The following is a 20,795-nucleotide window of genomic DNA, read 5'->3' on the forward strand; positions in this document are numbered from 1 at the left end:
ATTATGTGGAGAAAAAATTACTGATGAGGATATGCTTGAGAAAACCTTCTCTACTTTTCATACATCCAATATTGTGCTTCAACAGCAATATAGAGAGAAGGGTTTTACCAAATATTCTTAGTTGATTTCATGCCTTTTTGTGGCTGAGCAAAATAATGAGCTCCTGATGAAAAACCACGAGGCACGACCTACTGGTTCAATCCCATTCTCTGAGGCAAATGGTGTGTTATATCACAATGAAAATACAAGAGGTCGTGGTCGTGGTCGTGGCCGTGGCCGTGGTCATGGACGAAACCGTGGTTATAATTCCGGTCGTGGACAAAATCGTCATGGTGGTTATAATTTCAAAAATAAAAGTTACCACCGAAAATGGGAAAATAGTGGTGCAAAACACGACAAGGAAAAACGCGGAAATCATCCCAAAAATGTTGAAAATATATGTTACCGCTGTGGCATGACTGGCCATTGGGAACGCACTTGTCGTATTGCGAGGCACCTTGTGGATCTCTATCAAGCATCCCTGAAAGAGAAGGGAAAGAATATAGAGTCCAACAATGTCTTTATGAACGACGATTTTGATATCACACATCTGGATGTGGAAGATTACCTCGGGCCAATAGAAAAGAAAGATTGATGTTATTTATATTTGAGCTCATTAGATATATATGTTGTACTAGAAGCAAAATGGTTGGTTTTGTCTCTAAAGCTTTATTATTATTATTATTATTATTATTATTATTATTATTATTATTATTATATATATATATATATATATATATATATATATATATATATATATGTATGATGTATTTCGTTTACTACTATGTAATGTTTCTAATTAAATATATTTCTTTGCTTTATTGAAGAAACAAAAATGAGCACATCATCACTTGTGATTAAATCCAAGGCAAATGAAGAAGACATTTGTATTGTGGATAGTGCAACCACACATACAATTCTTAAAAGTGTAAAATATTTCTGCCTTTTGAAAAGGAATGAGGCATTTGTCACTACAATATGTGGTAGTGCAAAAATGATTGAAGGTTCTGGAAGAGCCAATATATTATTGCCTGGAGGAACAAAAGTTATAATAAATGATGCATTGTTCTCTCCAAAGTCTCACAGAAATTTATTGAGTTTTAAAGATATTCGGAATAACGGATATCATGTTGAGACTATAGAAGAAAGGAATCAAGAATTCCTTCAAGTTACAAAGGCAATGTCTGGAAATAAATATGTGTTGGAAAAATTTCATGCTCTTCCATCTGGTTTATACTATACAAAGATAAGTACTATTGAAGCCAATCTTATTGTAAACAAAAAGTTGACTGATCTAAATGACTTTAAGATTTGGCACGACCGATTGGGTCATCCTGGATATGTGATGATGAGAAAAATTATTGAAAATACAAATGGTCATGCCTTGAAAGAACATAAAATATTTCAAGGAAATGAATTTTTCTGTTCTGCATGTTCTCAAGGGAAATTGATCATAAGGTCATCACCAACCAAAGTTGGTATTGAATCACCTGCATTTCTAGAGCGAATTCAAGGTGATATATGTGGACCTATACATCCACCATGTGGACCTTTCAAATACTTTATGGTCCTAATTGATGCCTCAATTAGATGGTCACATGTATGCTTATTATCATCTCGCAATATGGCATTTGCGAGATTACTTGCTCAGATAATAAGATTACGAGCACATTTTCCTGACCATCCAATTAAAGCAATCCGAATGGATAATGCTGGAGAGTTTACATCCCAAGCTTTTGATAATTATTGTAAATCACTTGGGATTGATATTGAACATTCAGTAGCGCATGTTCACACGCAAAATGGTCTTGCAGAATCACTTATTAAAAGGCTACAGTTAATAGCTAGATCATTACTTATGAAAAGTAGACTCTCTTCTACTGTATAGGGACATGCTATTTTGCATGCAGCGGCACTAATTCGTATTAGGTCGACAAACTATCATAAGTACTCTCCATTACAATTAGCATTTGGTCATGAACCTAATATTTCCCATCTGAGAACATTTGGATGTGCAGTCTATGTTCCCATTGCTCCACCACAACGCACTAAAATGGGTCCTCAAAGGAGATTGGGAATATATGTTGGATATGAATCTCCTTCCACTACAAGAAAAATGCACATAGACAACACTAGAAAGACAACAGTTTTTAAAAAAAGTGTTGTCTTTTGTATAAAAGACAACAGTTTGGTCCAAAACCGTTGTCTTTGATGCAACACTTTTGTCAAAGACAACGGTTTTTACTTAACCGTTGTTATAAGTGTGTTGTCTTTGTGCATTTTGTGAAAAGACAACACCACAACGACAACGGTTTTTTAAAACCGTTGTCTATGTGCGTTTTTTTTTAAAGAAGACAACGGTTTTTTTAACTGTTGTCATTGTTGTGTTGTCTTTAAGCGTACTGAAATACGCAACACTAGAAAGACAACGGTTGTTTAAAACTGTTGTCTTTGTGCGCTCTTTTATTTAAAAAAGACAACGGTTTTATTTAACCGTTGTCGTTGGTGTGTTGTCGTTAAGCGCACTCGAATACACAACACTAAAACGACAACGGTTTTATATAACCGTTGTCGTTGCGCGTTCTTTATTTGTTTAAGACAACGGTTTTATTTAACCGTTGTCTTTGGTATGTTGTCTTTAAGCGTATTTGAATACACAACACTACAAAGACAACGGTTATAAAAAACCGTTGTCTTTGTGCATCATTATTTACCAATTGTATAAAATAAAAATAAAGATGTTAACAACAAGAGTTGAACCTATGACCTCAAACTTAACAAATAAGGTCTAACCAACTAAGCAACACAAACTCTTTTGTTTGAAAGTGCAACATTTGGTATATAACTGAGTTGCTTCTATGTTGTTTATGAAAACCAAAACAACAATTTTAGAAAATAGTTGAAAAATTCCCCCCAAGAAGAATAAAACCCGAGACCTTACCAGCACAACATTAAGAACACAATGATTATATAAAATAAGTTTAGGATGCCACCACAAAGGATAGAACCCAAGCCCTTTAACATAACAAACAAAGCTAAATCCACCAAGCCACACCAACTCTTGTGTCTTAAAGTGTTACACCTTATATTTTACCTATAATTTTGGGCTGGCAGCTTTGACCACCGTCATGAGCGGCCGGCGATTAACAACCTCACGTTCTGTGTACTAAAGTATTCTCCTGAGGTTGTTAACAAGAATAAAAATGTAATTAAATTTTTTTGTCCAAATATAATGCATAAAAAATTATCAAAGAAAGAATAAAATTCAAAAGTTAATTTAATAATTCTATTTTTGTTCATATTTAAATATAAAATTATTCACCAAAATTTCAATGTCAATTCATTCAAGTTTTATTTTCAATTACAATTAAGACCAATCTATGAATTCAAAAATAAAAAATAAAAAAATTATCAAGTATAAAAAATAATAGATTATATCTATAATATTTGTTTTAAAAAATTGGGCCCCCAACAATTGGGGGCCCTGTGCGGTCGCGCCGGTCCGACATGGCCTAGAACGACCCTGCGCGGTGCGGTGTGGTGTTCAGAATGGTGCAGTATGGTGTGGTGGGGTAAGGGCGGTATGATAGGGGCCGATGTTAGTAATCGACCCTTCCGGCTAGCGCATGACTAACAAGGTTAGCTATATGTTAGTAATCGACCCTTCCGGCATGCATGGGACACATGGAGAATGGATATGAAAGAGTACTTGATTTCGTACAGTTAGCTATAGCCCATTTCGTTCGCCGCGATCTTTGTAATAATTGGGCCGCCAACTGTCTGGGTAATAAACATCAGGGTAATAAAGGGCAAATTATGCTGTACAACCGTGTGCACCATATATTCATAATTTTTGAAATTCATATTCATAATGATTGAACTCTATATTCACAATTACCGAACTCTATATTCATAATTTTTGAAATTCATATTCATAATGATTGAACTCTATATTCACAATTACAGAACTCTATGTTCATAATTTTCGATGTTCATATTCCTAATTGTTGAACTCTGTATTCACAAATCACATAACTATATGTTCATAATTTGATAACTATACAGTTTAGAAATTATGAATCAACAATACAGAAATTATGAATCTGCAGTATAGAAATTATGAATCTACTGTATAGAAATTATAAATCTACTGTATTTAAATTATGAATCTATTGTATTTAAATTATGAATCTACGGTTTAGAAATTATGAATCAAGAGTAAAGATTTTATGAATTTACAGTATAGAAATTATGAATCTACAGCATAGAAATTTATAAATCTCGCGTTCTGTACCTATATACTCGGTACTATTTTGGGTCTGCGTCCCGGGTAATAAAACTAATATTTTCTTACCCCGTTCTATACCTATATACTCGATTTATGGTGGACCCCGTCCCTATAAAACCATGAATGTACTTATTTAATTTGAAAAAAATGAAAGTTTATTATAAAATTAAAATAAAATTTCGGTATTTTCCTTAAAGTATATTAGTACATAGTACCGGAGTATATAATATATAATATATGTTATGTTATTTTCCTCTTTGTAAAATAAAAATAATTTCTTCAATTCTTTCCCTCTTTACAAGTTTTAACTTAGCGCGAATTTTTCCCTCTTTGCAAAATTTCCTTTCAACAAAATTCGACCATCGTTCAAAATTTCTCTCCATTACAAATTTTCTCCTTGGACAGTAACACCGACTAACACCGTCATTCCCAGTTCTCACGCCACCTCCAACCTCCGACGTCGTTGCTGCCTACAACCTCTACCGCCATTGCCGCCTCCCTCCTCTGCCGCCGCCGCTGCCGTGAAGAACTCAGTAAACTTGTGTGAAAAATTGAAGGTTAGTTTTTCTCTTGTAACGTAATAAGCTGTGAAATTCATCCAAATATTATTTGATAGTATCAATGCGTGTGTTTATGCTAAACAATTTTGGATTGAAGCTAGGGTTGGGGAATTGGGGTTTGACGATGTGAAAAATTTCTGAGAATGCAACAGATTGTAGTCCGGTGTGTTTGCAACAAATTTGCAAAAATTTCTGTGTGTTTATCACAATTGTTTCTTATGCCTGAAAACTTGTAGTCCTCTTTATATATGCAACAGAATTTTTTCTATAATGTTAGCTGTGTGTTTATCAGATACAATGGTTAGTATTTTTAGGGGAAACATGAATTCGTTTTATAGTTTGAGTGTGTTCTTATTTGAAGTTTGGAACTATAAATGTGTGAACATATTGAGAAGTGTTCCAAAATTATTGGTAGGTTTTCTACATTATTTTGCCGTGATTCCGATTCAATGCCCCGATGTTGGACAGGGAAGGAAGATATCAAAGCAATTACCAAAAGAGCACGTTCATCTGTATGGCTATGATTAATTGAACATTATGATGTTTCATGTCTGATCACCCATTTCAGTGGTGCACTTAAGAAAGTGTCCCTTTTTTATATTTTACAAATTGGAATGTTGTCGCTGTTAACAATTGAACATCAATGTTTTCCCATGCATTGTTGTGCTTTTTCAAAATTTCACTTGCTTCTCCTGTGCTCCCCCTTTCTTCCCCTCTTCTAGATATTTCCTGACTTTATTTCATTCTAACCCCACAGGTTCCTAGAGTTGCTAATGATTTTACAATTTGAAATATTTGAAGTGTCTTAGAACATCAATATTTTCTTATTCATTGTCAAGGCCCATCACCATCTGCATCTTGGTTGATTGTTGTAATGCATTTTCAAAAAATTCACTTGCTTTTCCTATGCTCCCCTTTCAGGTTCCAGCATAAAAAACGTTGATAACACCTCTCTAGTGCAAATCTTTTTGGCAACAATTTATTAACGAGTCACAACATCACGTCGATCAAGCTATTACTACTAAGGCATGATATTTCAATTACACGTGCAAATTCCTCTTTTTTATGGCAGGTTTTTATTTTGCCACTTTGAATTTGATGGATTTCAAAAATTGAGGCAAACAAATATGCAACTGAGCAGCTGAATAAAATAATGAGTTGACAACGCTTTGCATAATGATTACCAGGCATACTGCATCAGATTTAAGTTTGTAGTCACTTATGGGTGGTTATAGATTCTGTTTTGCCTAAAATCTGTGAAGTTTAGCAAGATGTTATCTTTTCTTGATTTTGATTTGTTTTAAAGTAATGACTCTGCTTATTAGCTTTTTGTTTTGTGTCTTTGAAGTAAATTTGATTTGTGTAAAATCATATTTGGTTCAGTAGGCTTTATGCACATTGGTCCAGTGGCAGATTATTAATCAAGCTGTTATGGCATTGTATTCGAGTTGTTTATTTGTATTCAATCTCTGTGTATGCTTGATGAACCACTCTATAATCGCAACTACAGTATCAATCTAAGCTATGAAGTGAATTTTGTTTTTCCATCTAGGTGTAGACATTGTATGTGAACAAGAAAGCACTTAATTGAGAGAATTTGTTTCTTATATTACCTAGAAACTTGTGGTCCAACTAGGAGCCTCAGGATTCAAGAAAAGAAGAAATTTGGAGCTTCCCTTTCAGATTTCTGATAATATTTGTGGATAAGACTTCAAACCCTAGCTTCTTTCATGGACCCTTAAGCTTCATCATTTTATTATAATCTTGATAAATACTCATTGTTGTTGATCTTTTAGTTTACTTTATGCTATTAAGTATGACCCACTTGTGTGATTCTTCTGACAGGTTAAGAAAATTCTTGATTAGAAGTTCATAGGTCTGTTTGTTAAGTTTCTTTGGATTTTTTCCCCTAATAAAACTGTGTGCAAACCAAAATTGTGACAGGTTAAGCAATTTAGTATTTGACAGGTTACTTCACTGCATTGAACCAAAATTGTGTGCAAATATTCATGCTTGAATAACCAAGAAAGAATCAATTTCTGTGACCTGAATATATATATTATTTGTCTTGTTACTTAAATATTTTTAAGCGATATGAATTTATTTTTCATTTGTTTAAAGTTGGGATTGAGCCAAAATGGGAAGATCCTGAGTTTGCCAATGGAGGCAAGTGGACTGTCAGCAGCAGCAGGAAAGCAATTCTTGACACCATGTGGCTTGAAACTGTAATATATCCTTGGTGGAAAAATTTTATTCTTTAAATTTTAATATTATACACATTAATGTTTTACTATTCTATTGTTTTTATTGTATAGCTGATGGCTTTGATTGGAGAGCAATTTGATGAAGCAGAGGAGATATGTGGAGTGGTTGCCAGTGTGCGTCAGAGACAGGACAAACTTTCTTTGTGGACCAAAAATGCACCCAATGAAGCGGCTCAGGTAAATACTATGCCACTGATCTTTTTATGATGCCAAAACTATATGCAACTTAGTTGTTTCTTTTTGTGACTTTGATCAACATACTTAATTTAGAGTGTCATGAAGAAATATCTTGTTCTGTTCTTCATTTTGATCAGTGGGACTACCCTACTATACTGCCTCTGTGTGTTCCATATTTGATGAGAATCTTGTCTAAAACACTTATTGCTATTTTTGGAAGGATTGCACATCCTGCCCTTCAGAGTTCTATCCTTGCAAGTCTTGACATCATTTAGAAGTTGATATAACATGAAAAATGGTTAATGAGGTGTGTGATAACAGACTGATGGTGCCTAAGTTGTGATTACTAAAATGATGTCCAGAATGTATATGGGACCATTTTTTCACTCCTTTTTGCAGGCACTCAAAATGTATTAAGTTTAAATTTAGTCCATGCACAAATTTGTATATGAAAAAGTGGGAATTCTTTTCGTAGGCTACATGGATTGTGCCTACAATTAAATTAAATGTTCTCATAAATTACTAATGAATATAGACCCAACAATTAAAAATATGGCTCAGATCGGTTTATTGCCATGAGACCTAGCCTAACTGCCTAACAACATACCATTGCATATGATGAACACTAGTAGAGCTGTCCAAATCCAAGCTGTACCTGTTGGGCATATATTAGAGCTGTCCAAATCCAAGCAAATGCAAAGGATAATGAATGACCACTGCATATACTACTGCATTATGCCAGTAGTTTTGGCTTATTTTTGTAGTCTCACTATCTATCTATCTAGCTATCTTTTATAATGTTATGTTGACTACGTACTAATTTATTTACTCACTTTTTACATGTAGTTCCAACAACTTGATTATGACAAAGCGGTTATTGATCTGGTGCATTCTGAATGGGCCGATATTCTATCAAGTTATATAGAGTAGGTATGATTTGATCATTAGAACGTTGTGATCATTTAGACTTGGTTCGTGGAAGTAGTATATGACTTGGACGATGATTCGATTTGAATTGGTCATGGAAGTATTTAGACTTGTTAATTAGTTCTTTTGTATTTTGAATCTTAGCTTGTGCAAAATTATGTAACTACACTTGGCGATGGTGAATGGATAAATTGATTTTTTATATGATTAAAATTTAAGTAGGTTAAAAACGGTTAAAAACCGTTGCCGTTGAGACAACGGTTAAAAACCGTTGTCTATTTTACAATAGACAACAGTTTATGGGCGTGACTTTTAACAACAGCGGTTTCAATAACACACAATAGACAACGGTTACAAAACCGTTGTCATTTCGAGAAAAGACAACGGTTTAAAACCGTTGTCTATGTGAGTGACTTTTAACAACACCGGTTTCAACAACACTTAATAGACAACGGTTAAAAAACCGTTGTCGTTTCTAGAAAAGACAACGGTTTAAAACCGTTGTCTATGTGCGTGATTTTTAACAACACCGGTTTCAACAACACTTAATAGACAACAGTTAAAAAACCGTTGTCGTTTCTAGAAAAGACAACGGTTATTAACCGTTGTCTATGTGTGTGACTTACAACAACACCAGCTTCAACAACACTTAATAGACAACGGTTAAAAAACCGTTGTTGTTTCTAGAAAAGACAACGGTTATTAACCGTTGTCTATGTGTGTGACTTACAACAACACCAGCTTCAACAACACTTAATAGACAACGGTTAAAAAACCGTTGTTGTTTCTAGAAAAGACAACGGTTAAAAAACCGTTGTTGTTTCTAGAAAAGACAACGGTTATTAACCGTTGTCTATGTGCGTGACTTACAACAACACCGGCTTCAACAACACTTAATAGACAACGGTTAAAAAACCGTTGTTGTTTCTAGAAAAGACAACGGTTAAAAAATCGTTGTCTATGCGCGGGACTTACAACAACACCGGCTTCAACAACAGAAATTATACCCCTACGACAACGGTTATTAACCGTTGTCTATGTGCATTTTTCTTGTAGTGTTCTATAATTAAATATCTTGAGCCATTAACGGGAGATCTATTTACTGCACGTTTTGCAGATTGTCACTTTGATGAAGCATCTTTTCCACACTAAGGGAAGGAAATGATGTTGTGGAAAGGACAATAACATGGAATGCCCCAACATTGCTTCATCTAGATCCTAGAACTCAACAATGTGAACAAGAAGTTCAAAAGATAATCCATTTGCAAGAGTTGGCAAATAGACTGCCAGATGCATTTGTTGATCCAAAACGGGTAACAAAATCTTATATCCCAGCAGCTAATGTCCCAGCTAGTGTTGATATCCCAAAAGATCAAACTGGGAATGAGTCCCAAGTACGCTTGAAGCGTGGAAGACCTGTTGGTTCAAAGGATAAAAATCCTCGAAAAAGGAAAGTCAATACAAAGAATGGTATTGATGAGAATAATGATATCAACATGAATGACATTCATGAGAAAAGTCAAGGAAATGAATTTGAAGGGAATGAAGTCCCTAAAGAAATTCATATACCTGAGATTGAGAAAAATGAAGAAATTTTAATAAATTATATTAATGCTAAGGAGATATGCAATAGAAATGAAGTCACTTTAGATGACTATTTTGCATATAATGTAGCATTAAATATCATGAATGATGATATGGATCATGAACCAAGATCCATTCAAGAATGTCAAAATAGGGACGATTTGCCTAACTGGAAAGAAGCAATACAAGTAGAATTGAATTCTCTTGAAAAACGAAAAGTGTTTGGCCCAATCGTCCGAACACCTGAAGGAGTGAAAGCTGTGGGATGCAAATGGGTGTTTGTAAGAAAGAGAAATGAGAAAAATGAGGTTACGAGGTACAAAGCAAGACTCGTAGCTCAAGGATTCTCTCAAAGACCAGGTATTGATTACGATGAAACATATTCCCCTGTCGTGGATGCTGTAACATTACGATACCTCATTAGCCTAAGTGTACTTGAAAGGCTAAATATGCAACTAATGGATGTTGTAACAGCTTACCTGTATGGGTCACTTAATAGTGACATTTACATGAAAGTCCCTGAAGGTCTGAAAATGCCTGAAAGGCATAAAACGAATCCTCGAGAACTTTATTCAATAAAGTTACAAAGATCTTTATATGGATTGAAACAATCAGGGCGCATGTGGTATAACCGACTTAGTGAATATTTACTAAAAGAAGGTTATACCAATGATCAAATTTGTCCATGTGTTTTTATAAAGAGATATGAACATGGATTTGTTATAATCGTTGTTTATGTTGATGATTTGAACATCATTGGAACCCCTGAGGAAATCTCAAAAACAGTGGATTATTTGAAAAAGGAATTTGAAATGAAAGATCTTGGGAGAACAAAATTCTGTCTTGGCCTACAAATTGAACATTTGGATAAAGGAATTTTTGTTCATCAATCAAATTATACCAAAAGGGTACTTAGAAGATTTTATATGGATAAAGCACATCGATTGAGTAGTCCAATGATTGTTCGATCCCTTGATGTGAAAAAGGACCTTTTTCGACCTCAAGAAGATGATGAAGAAATCCTTGGTCCAGAAGTGCCATATCTTAGTGCAATAGGTGCACTAATGTATCTTGCTAACAACACAAGGCCTGATATTGCATTTTCTGTTAATTTGTTAGCAAGATATAGTTCTTGTCCAACACGAAGGCATTGGAATGGCATCAAACATATATTACGCTACCTCCAAGGAACTGTTGATTTGGGGTTATTTTATGCAAAAGATTCCAAATCAAACTTGGTTGGTTTTGCAGATGTTGGATATCTTTCGGATCCGCATAAAGCGCGATCCCAAACTGGTTATTTGTTTATGAGTGCAGGTGCAGCTATATCTTGGCGTTCCACTAAGCAAACACTTGTTGCCACTTCTTCAAATCATGCTGAGCTAATCGCTATTCATGAAGCAAGTCGGGAGTGTGTATGGCTTAAATCAATTGCTCGATACATTAGGGGAGCATGTGGTCTATCTGTGGATGATACTCCAACAATAATATATGAAGACAATGCAGCATGTATCGCTCAATTAAAGGAAGGATACATCAAGGGAGATAGAACAAAGCACATTTCACCAAAATTCTTCTTCACTCATGACCTCCAGAAGAAAGGTGAAATCATTATTCAACAGATTCGTTCAAGTGAGAACTTAGCAGATCTGTTCACCAAAGCATTACCTACGACTACATTCAAGAAATTAGTCCGTGGAATTGGTATGCGTCATCTTAAAGATCTTCAATGATGTCTTCATCAGGGGAGCATATTATTGTACTCTTTTTCCCTTGACCAAAGTTTTTTTTCCACTGGGTTTTTCTTTGGTAAGGTTTTTAACGAGGCAATAAAGTGTTCCTCCTTTGGACATCCAAGGGGGAGTGTTATGAAATATGAAATAAAATAATGAAAGTGGATGTTCTAGAAGGACACAATACTCCAAATGTGGCTGCTAGGAATGGAACCTAAGACCTCATGCATGACAAACCAATCCAACATCTTTATCTACCAACTAGGCTAGCACCAACAAGTGGTTATTTTTGTGTAAATATTATATTCATTAGCTATGAATCCTAATGCTATAAATACCCCCCTCTTCTTTGATCTAAAACACACAAAATCATATATGAATGATATATGAATAAATAGCAAATCTCTCTCATTGCTAAATCTCTGTAATTCTATTGCTCTCCTCCTCATTATTATTATTATTATTATTATTATTATTATTATTATTATTATTATTATTATTATTATTATTATTATTATTATTCACAACAATAGCTATATTATAGTTAAGATATATATATATATATATATATATATATATATATATATATATATCAACACTATAAAAAAAAGTCTACAGTTAAAAAATACAATTAAAAAATAAAATTCAACAAAACCCATAGAAAGTTAAACAATAATAATTTCTTAGAATTGAAATGGTGCAGGAAAAACATAGAAGAAAATAATGATTTGTTCTCCTCCCATTAGAGATGCAAGTGATACTAAATTATCATATAAAAGAAAGTGTAATAAAGATTTTAAGATGAAAGGGCAACGTGAAGTAGGTGAGTAATTTGAGTAAAATGGCAGGAAAACATGAAGAATCTGCGCTAACTTTTCAATGTTTGTTGTACCAATAAACTTCCCTAAAAAATATTACATTTCCAGTTTCCCTTCCCCACGATGCATTTGAATCAAATAACCCAAGTTTTTTAGCATAAATTGTTCAAGAAATAAACTGGGAATGAATTATTCATCAGCAGTCCAAATTCAAACCAATTCAATTCCTTCTCCCCTGATGGAATCAATCACAGCTTTGACCTTTCCATGGTATCTCTGATCCTTTTTGAAGAAAACAGAAACAGCAGGAATGCCTTTGACCCGCAGTCGCTCCCCCAGCAACTTGCCTATTTTTGCAGCAGCAGCAACATCCCGCCTGTTTTCTTTCGCTTCTATCATCCCCAACCTCAAACTCTTCTCTTGTGTGCTGGCAGCTGTGGCAACTGTTGCACTTGGTGTGTGGACTACTTGAGCATTCACATACTTGTTCGTGAAGTGCATCCTCAACACATAAGGTTTGAGGAACTTTGTGACTCTTTCTGGTCTAACTGGTGGAGGAATAACCATTTCTGATTTACACGACACACAAAAAAAAAAACATTAAATTCAACTTGCGCATAACTGTAATGAAGAAGAAGACTTGTTATGGGGTGACAATCATGCCAAGACTTCAAGGTTTTAGCTCAGTCTATATAGTTTTACTTGGTTTTCAATTTTGGGCTCAATATAAGCATTAAGAACTAGAGTGAATTTCATACATCCAATTCTGATGCATAAAATGGTATGCAACATCAGAGTTCAGAAGGAACAGGAACATCATGTAAGACAACAATCCATTCAAATAGCAATCTCTAGCACGTAGTAAACTACAAAAAATGCATTAAAAATATGAAGAATTGAAGATCCTTTAGGAAGAGAATAAAGCATCACAAAGATCTATTCTTCCAAGAAGACAAAGTAAACATTTCAAGGTTTGGGAGTGGGGGTTGAAATAAAGCTTCAGTATTATGTCGAGTAAATTTTAGATTTGGTCCTAGAACTCTAGAAGCTTTAAGCTTAGTTTCGTTTTGGTCCAAGTCTCAATTTAGCAAATAATGATGAAAAGTTTTGGTTTCAATTTGGACATCAAACAAATCTCTTTGGCCAAATTGGATATAATTCCATCAACATGGGACTTCCACATGCACATGGGCAAAGATATTATAGGTGTTGAATTTGGAAGATGGAATGGCCTGGCGGTTGGAGAATAACACCACCCGCCAGTTAGGCGGAAGCAATGATGAAGAATCAAAGAATAGAAAATGTATATAAGACTGAAACATATTAGTATTATCTGTGTTTCTAACAAAGAAACATAGTACATATATATATATTCAAAATAACTACCCATAACTAACACCTATTCATAAACAGACACAACCTATAGATAAACCTAACTCTTTATTTTTCAACAATAGGAATAATCACCAGAGGGAAATAATGGCTAATGCTTTATAAGCCAGTCCATAAACACTAATCTACTAATGTCTGGAATATACAAGACTGAATATAACCAGTTGATTCATATTAGTAGAATTCTCCATTACATATCCAACTAAACTTTAAGGTAAACCAGCAAAAGATATTAATCCCATATCTTAAGTTCATTTTAGGTCCCTCCCAAGTATCATCCGACAGAAGGGATTCATGATTCCTACTATAAGTCTATAACCATTGACTTAGGATTTTAGGTTTCATAGTACATAACATTTCAGCATCCTAAAATTTATGTCAATATTATCTGAAGCTAAGAAAGCCTTTTCTATTACTAACATATCATTTTTTTATCATTAATCATACATAATAAGTATATAAGACTCAAAGCAAAGAGAAAGTGATAGTTTATTTCTACGAAGTTTGGTTTGCATCACATTTCACCTGACTAGTGTTGTAAAACTCGCTCGGCCTAGGCACTACTAGGCGCCCCTAGGCCGAGTCAATTTTGGCTTTAGGCAGCCATTTACACACTTGTCCGACTAGGCGGTAAAACATTGATGCTTAGAGTCACCTCGGAACAACCATTCGACCGCTTTCAATCATTGCCTCGACTATCACTAACCACCAACTGACTCGGAACTCGCAATTCACTGTTGAGCATATAACCATTAATGTGGAATCCAACTATCAGCTTAAGCTTTTAGTTGAGATGGAGCACATGATTCAATTTTCACAAACACTCGTTGCTCACCCCTTCGCCCTTCTCCTTTACTACCAATTTTTTTTCTGAGATTTATTTCAGAAAGAGGAGGCCGGAGATCACTCAACAGTTAAACACACAACACATGAATTCATATTCTGTAAAATACATGTATATACATACAGGAGTGCATATTCTGTATATATATACAGACACAAAACCAGATGAATCAAATATTTAAGTCCTATATTTCTCCTAAAAAATGTTGAATTAATTTTTTTTAAAAAAATATTTTCTGTAAATTTGAATATGAAAAAAATACAATTTGATTTATAAATCTGGAAAATGTATAAAACTGGAGATTACACTATAGCAAAATGGCTTATTTCATGAACCAATTTACACGTAAGAAAAAATATAGATAGAAAAGGGAGATTTTATACCTGCTAAGGGGAATAAATCGATTGTCCGACCATGAAGTGAGTAGGAAAACTAACGCCGGACTTTGAGTTGGAGATGCCGAGTGCGGAGAACCGGAGAAGCCGAGGGCGGAGTAGCGCGAAAAGCCGGAGAAGGAAGTAAACGGAGAGTTTTAGGACTAGTATTCGACCCGCACGGATAAAAATTTAAAAATTTTATTATTGTTAAATTCAACTTTTAAAAATGTGAAGTATACAATATATAAATTTTTTTTTTATAGATATAATAAATAAGAAGAGTAAATACCAAATTGTGTTAAAATTACAAAGTTAAGGACTTAATTGGTTGAAATTGAAAGTTGAGAACCAATTTTTGAATTTAGCTATAGTCGAGGGATCATTTTGGATATTTACTCAAATAAGAAATATAAGACATTTATAAATGACTTACACATTTCATAATATAATGGGTTGGATCTAGGGTTAGATATTTGGGTTGGGTTTTGGGCTGAATTTTGATAATATGGTTGCGAGTTAATTCCACTAGAGTTCTCTTTGTCTTTGGTGACAATTTTAAATTTAGTCCCAAAAAATAATAGTCTGGGATGTTAAATGAAAAAAATGATAATCTGTGACTAAATTTGGCCAAAAGTTTCCACCAAAGTAGATTATTATTTACTGATTTGGGAATCCGCACAACCACATTGTATTAATAAATGTGGTCCACCTTTGAGAATCATTCAATCAGTTTAGGTTTTTAAATTCAATCCCTAGGAGTCTCTTTGTTATCTGAAACGCTAGCATTAAATAACAGCTATAAACACTACTTTCATTCTACCTTTAAATCCTATATATAATAAAGCTATATGGTCGTGTGAAAAATTAAATGTTGCATTTAATTTTCACAAGACCATATGACTTTAAGATGTGAAAGTCTTGTGAAAATTAAATGGGCTTTAAGATGTGAAAATTACTTTAAGATGTGAAAATTAAATGCAACATTTAACTTTCACATCTTAAAGCCATATGGCTTTAAGAAGCATGCATGCAACCTCAAAGTCCATAAGTTTGAAATTAATATAAGCATATATAGCTATGTGGCTTAATATTTAAGATTGTTGATGTGCATATTGAGGACTACGGAGACAAAGATGCGTTATTCGTGGATTCATAGAATACTATCCAACAACACTCTCCAACTTAATTGACGTGAAGTAGGCTTAGTAACATTAAGATTATATTCTCGAATTATTAGTTCTCATCTTTTATTGATTACACACTTAATTTGATAGTATTTGAAAGAAAAAAATCAATGTTCTAACTAAGATTGTGATTTTGGTCTTTAAAGGACAATTGTATGTTGCTACATCTAGAGTTAGAAATCTCAAAGGTCTAAAAATTTTGATCCGTGGTGACTCTAAAATTGTAATTCAATTACTAGTGTAGTTTACTAAGTTCTTAAAAATTTATAATATTAAATACTATGTACTAAATTTTTAATATAGTTTAAGATTTGTAGTAATCATCCACCTTAAATATTATTTTAATTGTAAATATATTTATGTTCATAATTTTATCATAGGAATTCACACATAATAATTATTAAATAACAAAAATTTTATATATGAATAAACCTCATATAGTGTATATTTTTATAACATATTTTCCGTGCATCCCACAGGACAAATACTAGTACAAATTAAAGCATAAATCTCGGATAACAACTACAGATTTTAGAGATTGATTAGAATACAAATACATTTCTGAGATATAAACAAGTACACAATCATATATGCCGCCAATATACAATCTGGCCAGTGAAGTGACCCCTTTGAAAACCACCAGTGCTATGAAAGATGTGTTGTGTATATGAGATAAGAGATCGACGAGCGAGTGATGTAATCAAATGCACGGAGTGCGTATTTCATGATCTTGAGGTAGGCCTGAAAATTCTTTTTCAATCATAATTTCAGAACATGTTTTTAATTTTTAAGATATTTATATAGATATATAGATATATATTTTTTACAAATTTTTTTAGGGAAATTTATATTCCAGAAATTAGTATAGATTATAAACATATTCATAGATAATAATAATAAAAAAAAAGATCAATAAAAAACATTCGACATTCTAAAAAAAAAAATTGAGAAAGAGAGGAATAATATATATCATCGAAATCTGCTATCTCTTCAGTTTTATATTTTTAGAACACTAAATTCGTAGTATGTCAATCCGAGATATAATATATAAGTTAGAAAATTCGAAAATACTTTTTTTTTAGAACTCTAAATTCGAAATATAATATATCAGTTTCATGTATTTAAAAAAATAATAATAATTATTAGAACAAATTGAAATATAGATACTTACACTGTATGCTTTACCCGAATCTCTTAACCCAGATCTGAAATTTTCTTCATTTCAACATCATGTAATTCACTGTTTTTCTTCAACTCTTGCTATTGAACCTCTTTTTTGTTGCGATTACTGTCTAAAACCACTTAGATATAAGATCTATCAACATGCAGCTGAAATTTTATATTCATAAAAAAAATCGAAAGAAAAAATTGATCTCTAACCTATGCGTATCTACAATTCTACATACGAATTTTGTTGAATTTCTGACTGAAGATGCTTAGACGATCAGAGCGTATACACTAGGGTTTTTACAGAATTGAGATAGTCAGCTATTTTTCCTGAACTAACAATGGAACAGAAGAAAAAACAAAGATTTTCAACTTGTTAAGGATAAAGGACGAGAGGTAAGTTGATTGATTTGTATTAGGATTATTAGGACTCTATTATCCATATTAGACTAGGACTATATTATTCGTGTTAGACTAGGATTCTATCTAGCATCTCTATATATTCGCTCCATGTACTCTCAAACATTATTATTGAATACAACACAATTATATTCTCATCTGGTATCAGTTAGCCAGGGTTTTCTTTTCCAACATCCATGTTCCTCAATTCGTAGCAGTAGCCGATGGCATCAAACCAAGATACATTGTATCAGAAGTGGTCCGGTCAACGACGTGACGTTGATGATCCGTGTCAAATTTGTAACGGTTTCGGCCACACGGGAGCCAATTGTGTTTGGCGTTATGATGATCCGTGTCAAATTTGTGACCATTTTGGTCACACGGGAGCCAATTGTTTTTGGCGCTATGATGATCCGTGTCAAATTTGTAACAGTTTTGGTCACATGGGAGCCAACTGTTTTCAGCGTTATTCAGGGACTCCGGGTTTTCAGGCTAATGTGGTCGTCTCTGGTGATAATGGTGATTCCAACGGTCCTCATCAGTGGTTCCCTGACACTGGTGCTACATATCATGCAACGCCTGATTCTTCTTTGATGACTTCTGCGACAAGTTATGATGGCCCGGAGACTCTGCGAGTCGGCAATGGTACAGGTTTGCCTATTGTTAATGTTGGTTCTGCTTCATTAGCCACTGATTCTATGTCTTTTAAGTTACATGACGTTTTGCATGTCTCTGGTCTCTCTTCTTCTCTATTATCTGTCCAGCATTTTGCAAAGGACAATAATGTTTTCTTTGAGTTCCACCCTCTTTGTTTCTATGTGAAAGACATTTTGACCAAGAAGGTTCTTTTTAAGGGACATGCGTCTGGGGGTCTCTACACATGGCCTGCGTCTTCTGCTTCCCCTGCTGCATTTGTTGCTGCACGGTCCTCTTACGTTTGGCACATGCGGTTGGGGCATCCTCATTCTCGAGTCTTACGTAAAATTTTAGCGTCTTCCTCTGTTGGTACATTTAATTCTATTGATCTTCCCAATGTTTGTTCCTCTTGTCAATTAGGAAAATCTTCTCGTTTTCCTTTGTCTCGTGTCGAAACTACTAGTACGCATCCTTTGGAATTAATTTATTCAGATATTTGGGGCCCTGGGCCATTACTTTCTGCGTCTGGCTTTAAATATTTTGTGATGTTTGTGGATGATTACACTCGTTATATGTGGTATTATCCCATGCGTGCTAAATTCGATTTGTATGCTATATTTGATAAGTTTCGGTCACTAGTTGAACGTTCCTTTTCTAGCAAGATTATTTCTTTTCAATCTGATTTAGGGGGAGAATATAAAAAGCTTGGTTCCACTCTTGCGTCCTTAGGTATTCGTCACAGGCAATCATGTGCGTATACTCATGAACAAAATGGCAGGGTAGAACGTAAGCATAGGCATGTTGTTGAAACGGGACTAGCATTAATGGCTCAATCCTCTGTTCCGTCTCGTTTTTGGGATTATGCTTTTGAAACTGCGGTTTATCTAATCAATAAAATGCCCACTCCTGTCTTATCTGATAAATCTCCTCATTATCTTTTGCATCGGTCTCCTCCATCTTATTCATATCTGCGTGTTTTTGGGTGTTTATGCTTTCCAAATCTGCGTCCCTATAATCGCAACAAACTACAGTTTCGGTCATCCCCTTGTGTCTTTCTAGGATATCCTCCATCTTTTCGTGGCTATCGTTGTTTAGACACTAACACTAACAAGGTTTTTATCTGTTGCCATGTGCGATTCAATGAGGCTGTCTTTCCTTTTGTTGCTTCTGTGGATTAGCAGGTTCCAAAACTACGCCCGGAGCCGTGGGGTGTTGCACCAATTGTTTCTGGTGGTGATCCGACTATTGTCACGGCTCGTGACCCTCCTGCCGCGCCCATAGCCGCTTCTGACCACCACCGCCAGCAGCCTGCTATTGTCGAGCCCGTGACCGAGTCCGAGCGGACAGTCACGGACCAGCCGGCTCCTCGGCCAAGAGGCCGACCTCATGGTCGGTCTTGTCACGCGCCCTCACCCGTTCGCTCTCATGGAATGAATACGAGAAGTTCGGGACCACATGATCATGTTGCTTTATCTGCTGCTGCTGTTACTCCTGAACCTACATGTTTTACTCAAGCGGTTAAATTTCCTGAATGGCGGGATGCAATAGATTTGAAATTTAATGCCTTGGTGCACAACAATACATGGAGGCTTGTTCCCTTTAAATCAGGTATGAATGTAGTTGGATGTAAGTGGGTGTTTAGAACCAAGAGAAAGGCTGATGGTTCGATTGAGCGTTACAAGGCTCGGTTAGTTGCCAAGGGATTCAATCAAATTGCCGACAAGGATTTCTTTGAGACCTTTAGTCCCGTTGTTAAACCGACTACGGTACGTCTTCTTTTATCCTTAGCTATTTCTCGTGGATGGACTATTCGACAGTTGGACATACACAATGCTTTTCTAAATGGCAATCTCGCTGAGACGGTTTATATGCGCCAGCCCCCTGGTTATGAAGACAAAACGATGCCCGGGCACGTTTGTCTCCTTCAACGTTCTTTATATGGGCTTAAGCAAGCTCCCCGTGCTTGGTTCACTCGTTTGCATGATTTTCTGGTTTCTCACCTTCCAAGACGGATGTCTCTCTATTTATATATTCACATGGCAATACTCGTTTATATTTTCTGGTTTATGTGGATGATATTTTGGTTATGGGATCTGATTCGGCTCATGTGACTGCTCTTATTGACAAGTTGGCTCTTGAGTTTAAAGTTCGTGATATGGGTGTGCCCTCGTTCTTTCTGGGTATTGAGACTATTTTGTTGTCTGATGGCATGCTTCTGTCTCAACAACGGTACATGAAGGATATTCTAAAACGAGCATGTATGGTTGATTGCAAGCCCGTGGCTACTCCGGTTTCAACCACGAAGGCCGAGACTGATGCCGTGGTACCATACGCTGATCCCACTCAGTATCGCAGCTTTGCAGGTGCTCTGCAATATCTTACGGTAACTCGGCCTGATCTTTCCTA

General features: G+C 35.0%; 1 protein-coding gene and 1 long non-coding RNA gene across 2 annotated transcripts; one reads left to right on the forward strand and one right to left on the reverse strand.

Moving 5' to 3' along the window:
- Window positions 1–923: 923 nt before the first annotated feature.
- On the forward strand, window positions 924–20,589 carry LOC109177316. Its single transcript, XR_002053563.1, has 3 exons — window positions 924–1,136; window positions 13,416–13,420; window positions 20,578–20,589. It is a non-coding gene; the product is annotated as an uncharacterized LOC109177316 (long non-coding RNA).
- On the reverse strand, window positions 12,315–15,160 carry LOC109177315 (50S ribosomal protein L18-like). Its single transcript, XM_019326630.1, has 2 exons — window positions 15,010–15,160; window positions 12,315–12,959 (listed from the first exon to the last, which is right to left on the reverse strand). Exon 2 carries the CDS (start codon window positions 12,955–12,957, stop codon window positions 12,601–12,603), a length of 357 nt encoding a protein of 118 aa, XP_019182175.1. The 5' UTR covers window positions 12,958–12,959; window positions 15,010–15,160; the 3' UTR covers window positions 12,315–12,600.
- Window positions 20,590–20,795: the final 206 nt, after the last annotated feature.

This window comes from Ipomoea nil, unplaced genomic scaffold, assembly GCF_001879475.1.
Source record: "Ipomoea nil cultivar Tokyo-kokei standard unplaced genomic scaffold, Asagao_1.1 scaffold0804, whole genome shotgun sequence".
Lineage (NCBI taxonomy): Eukaryota > Viridiplantae > Streptophyta > Magnoliopsida > Solanales > Convolvulaceae > Ipomoea > Ipomoea nil.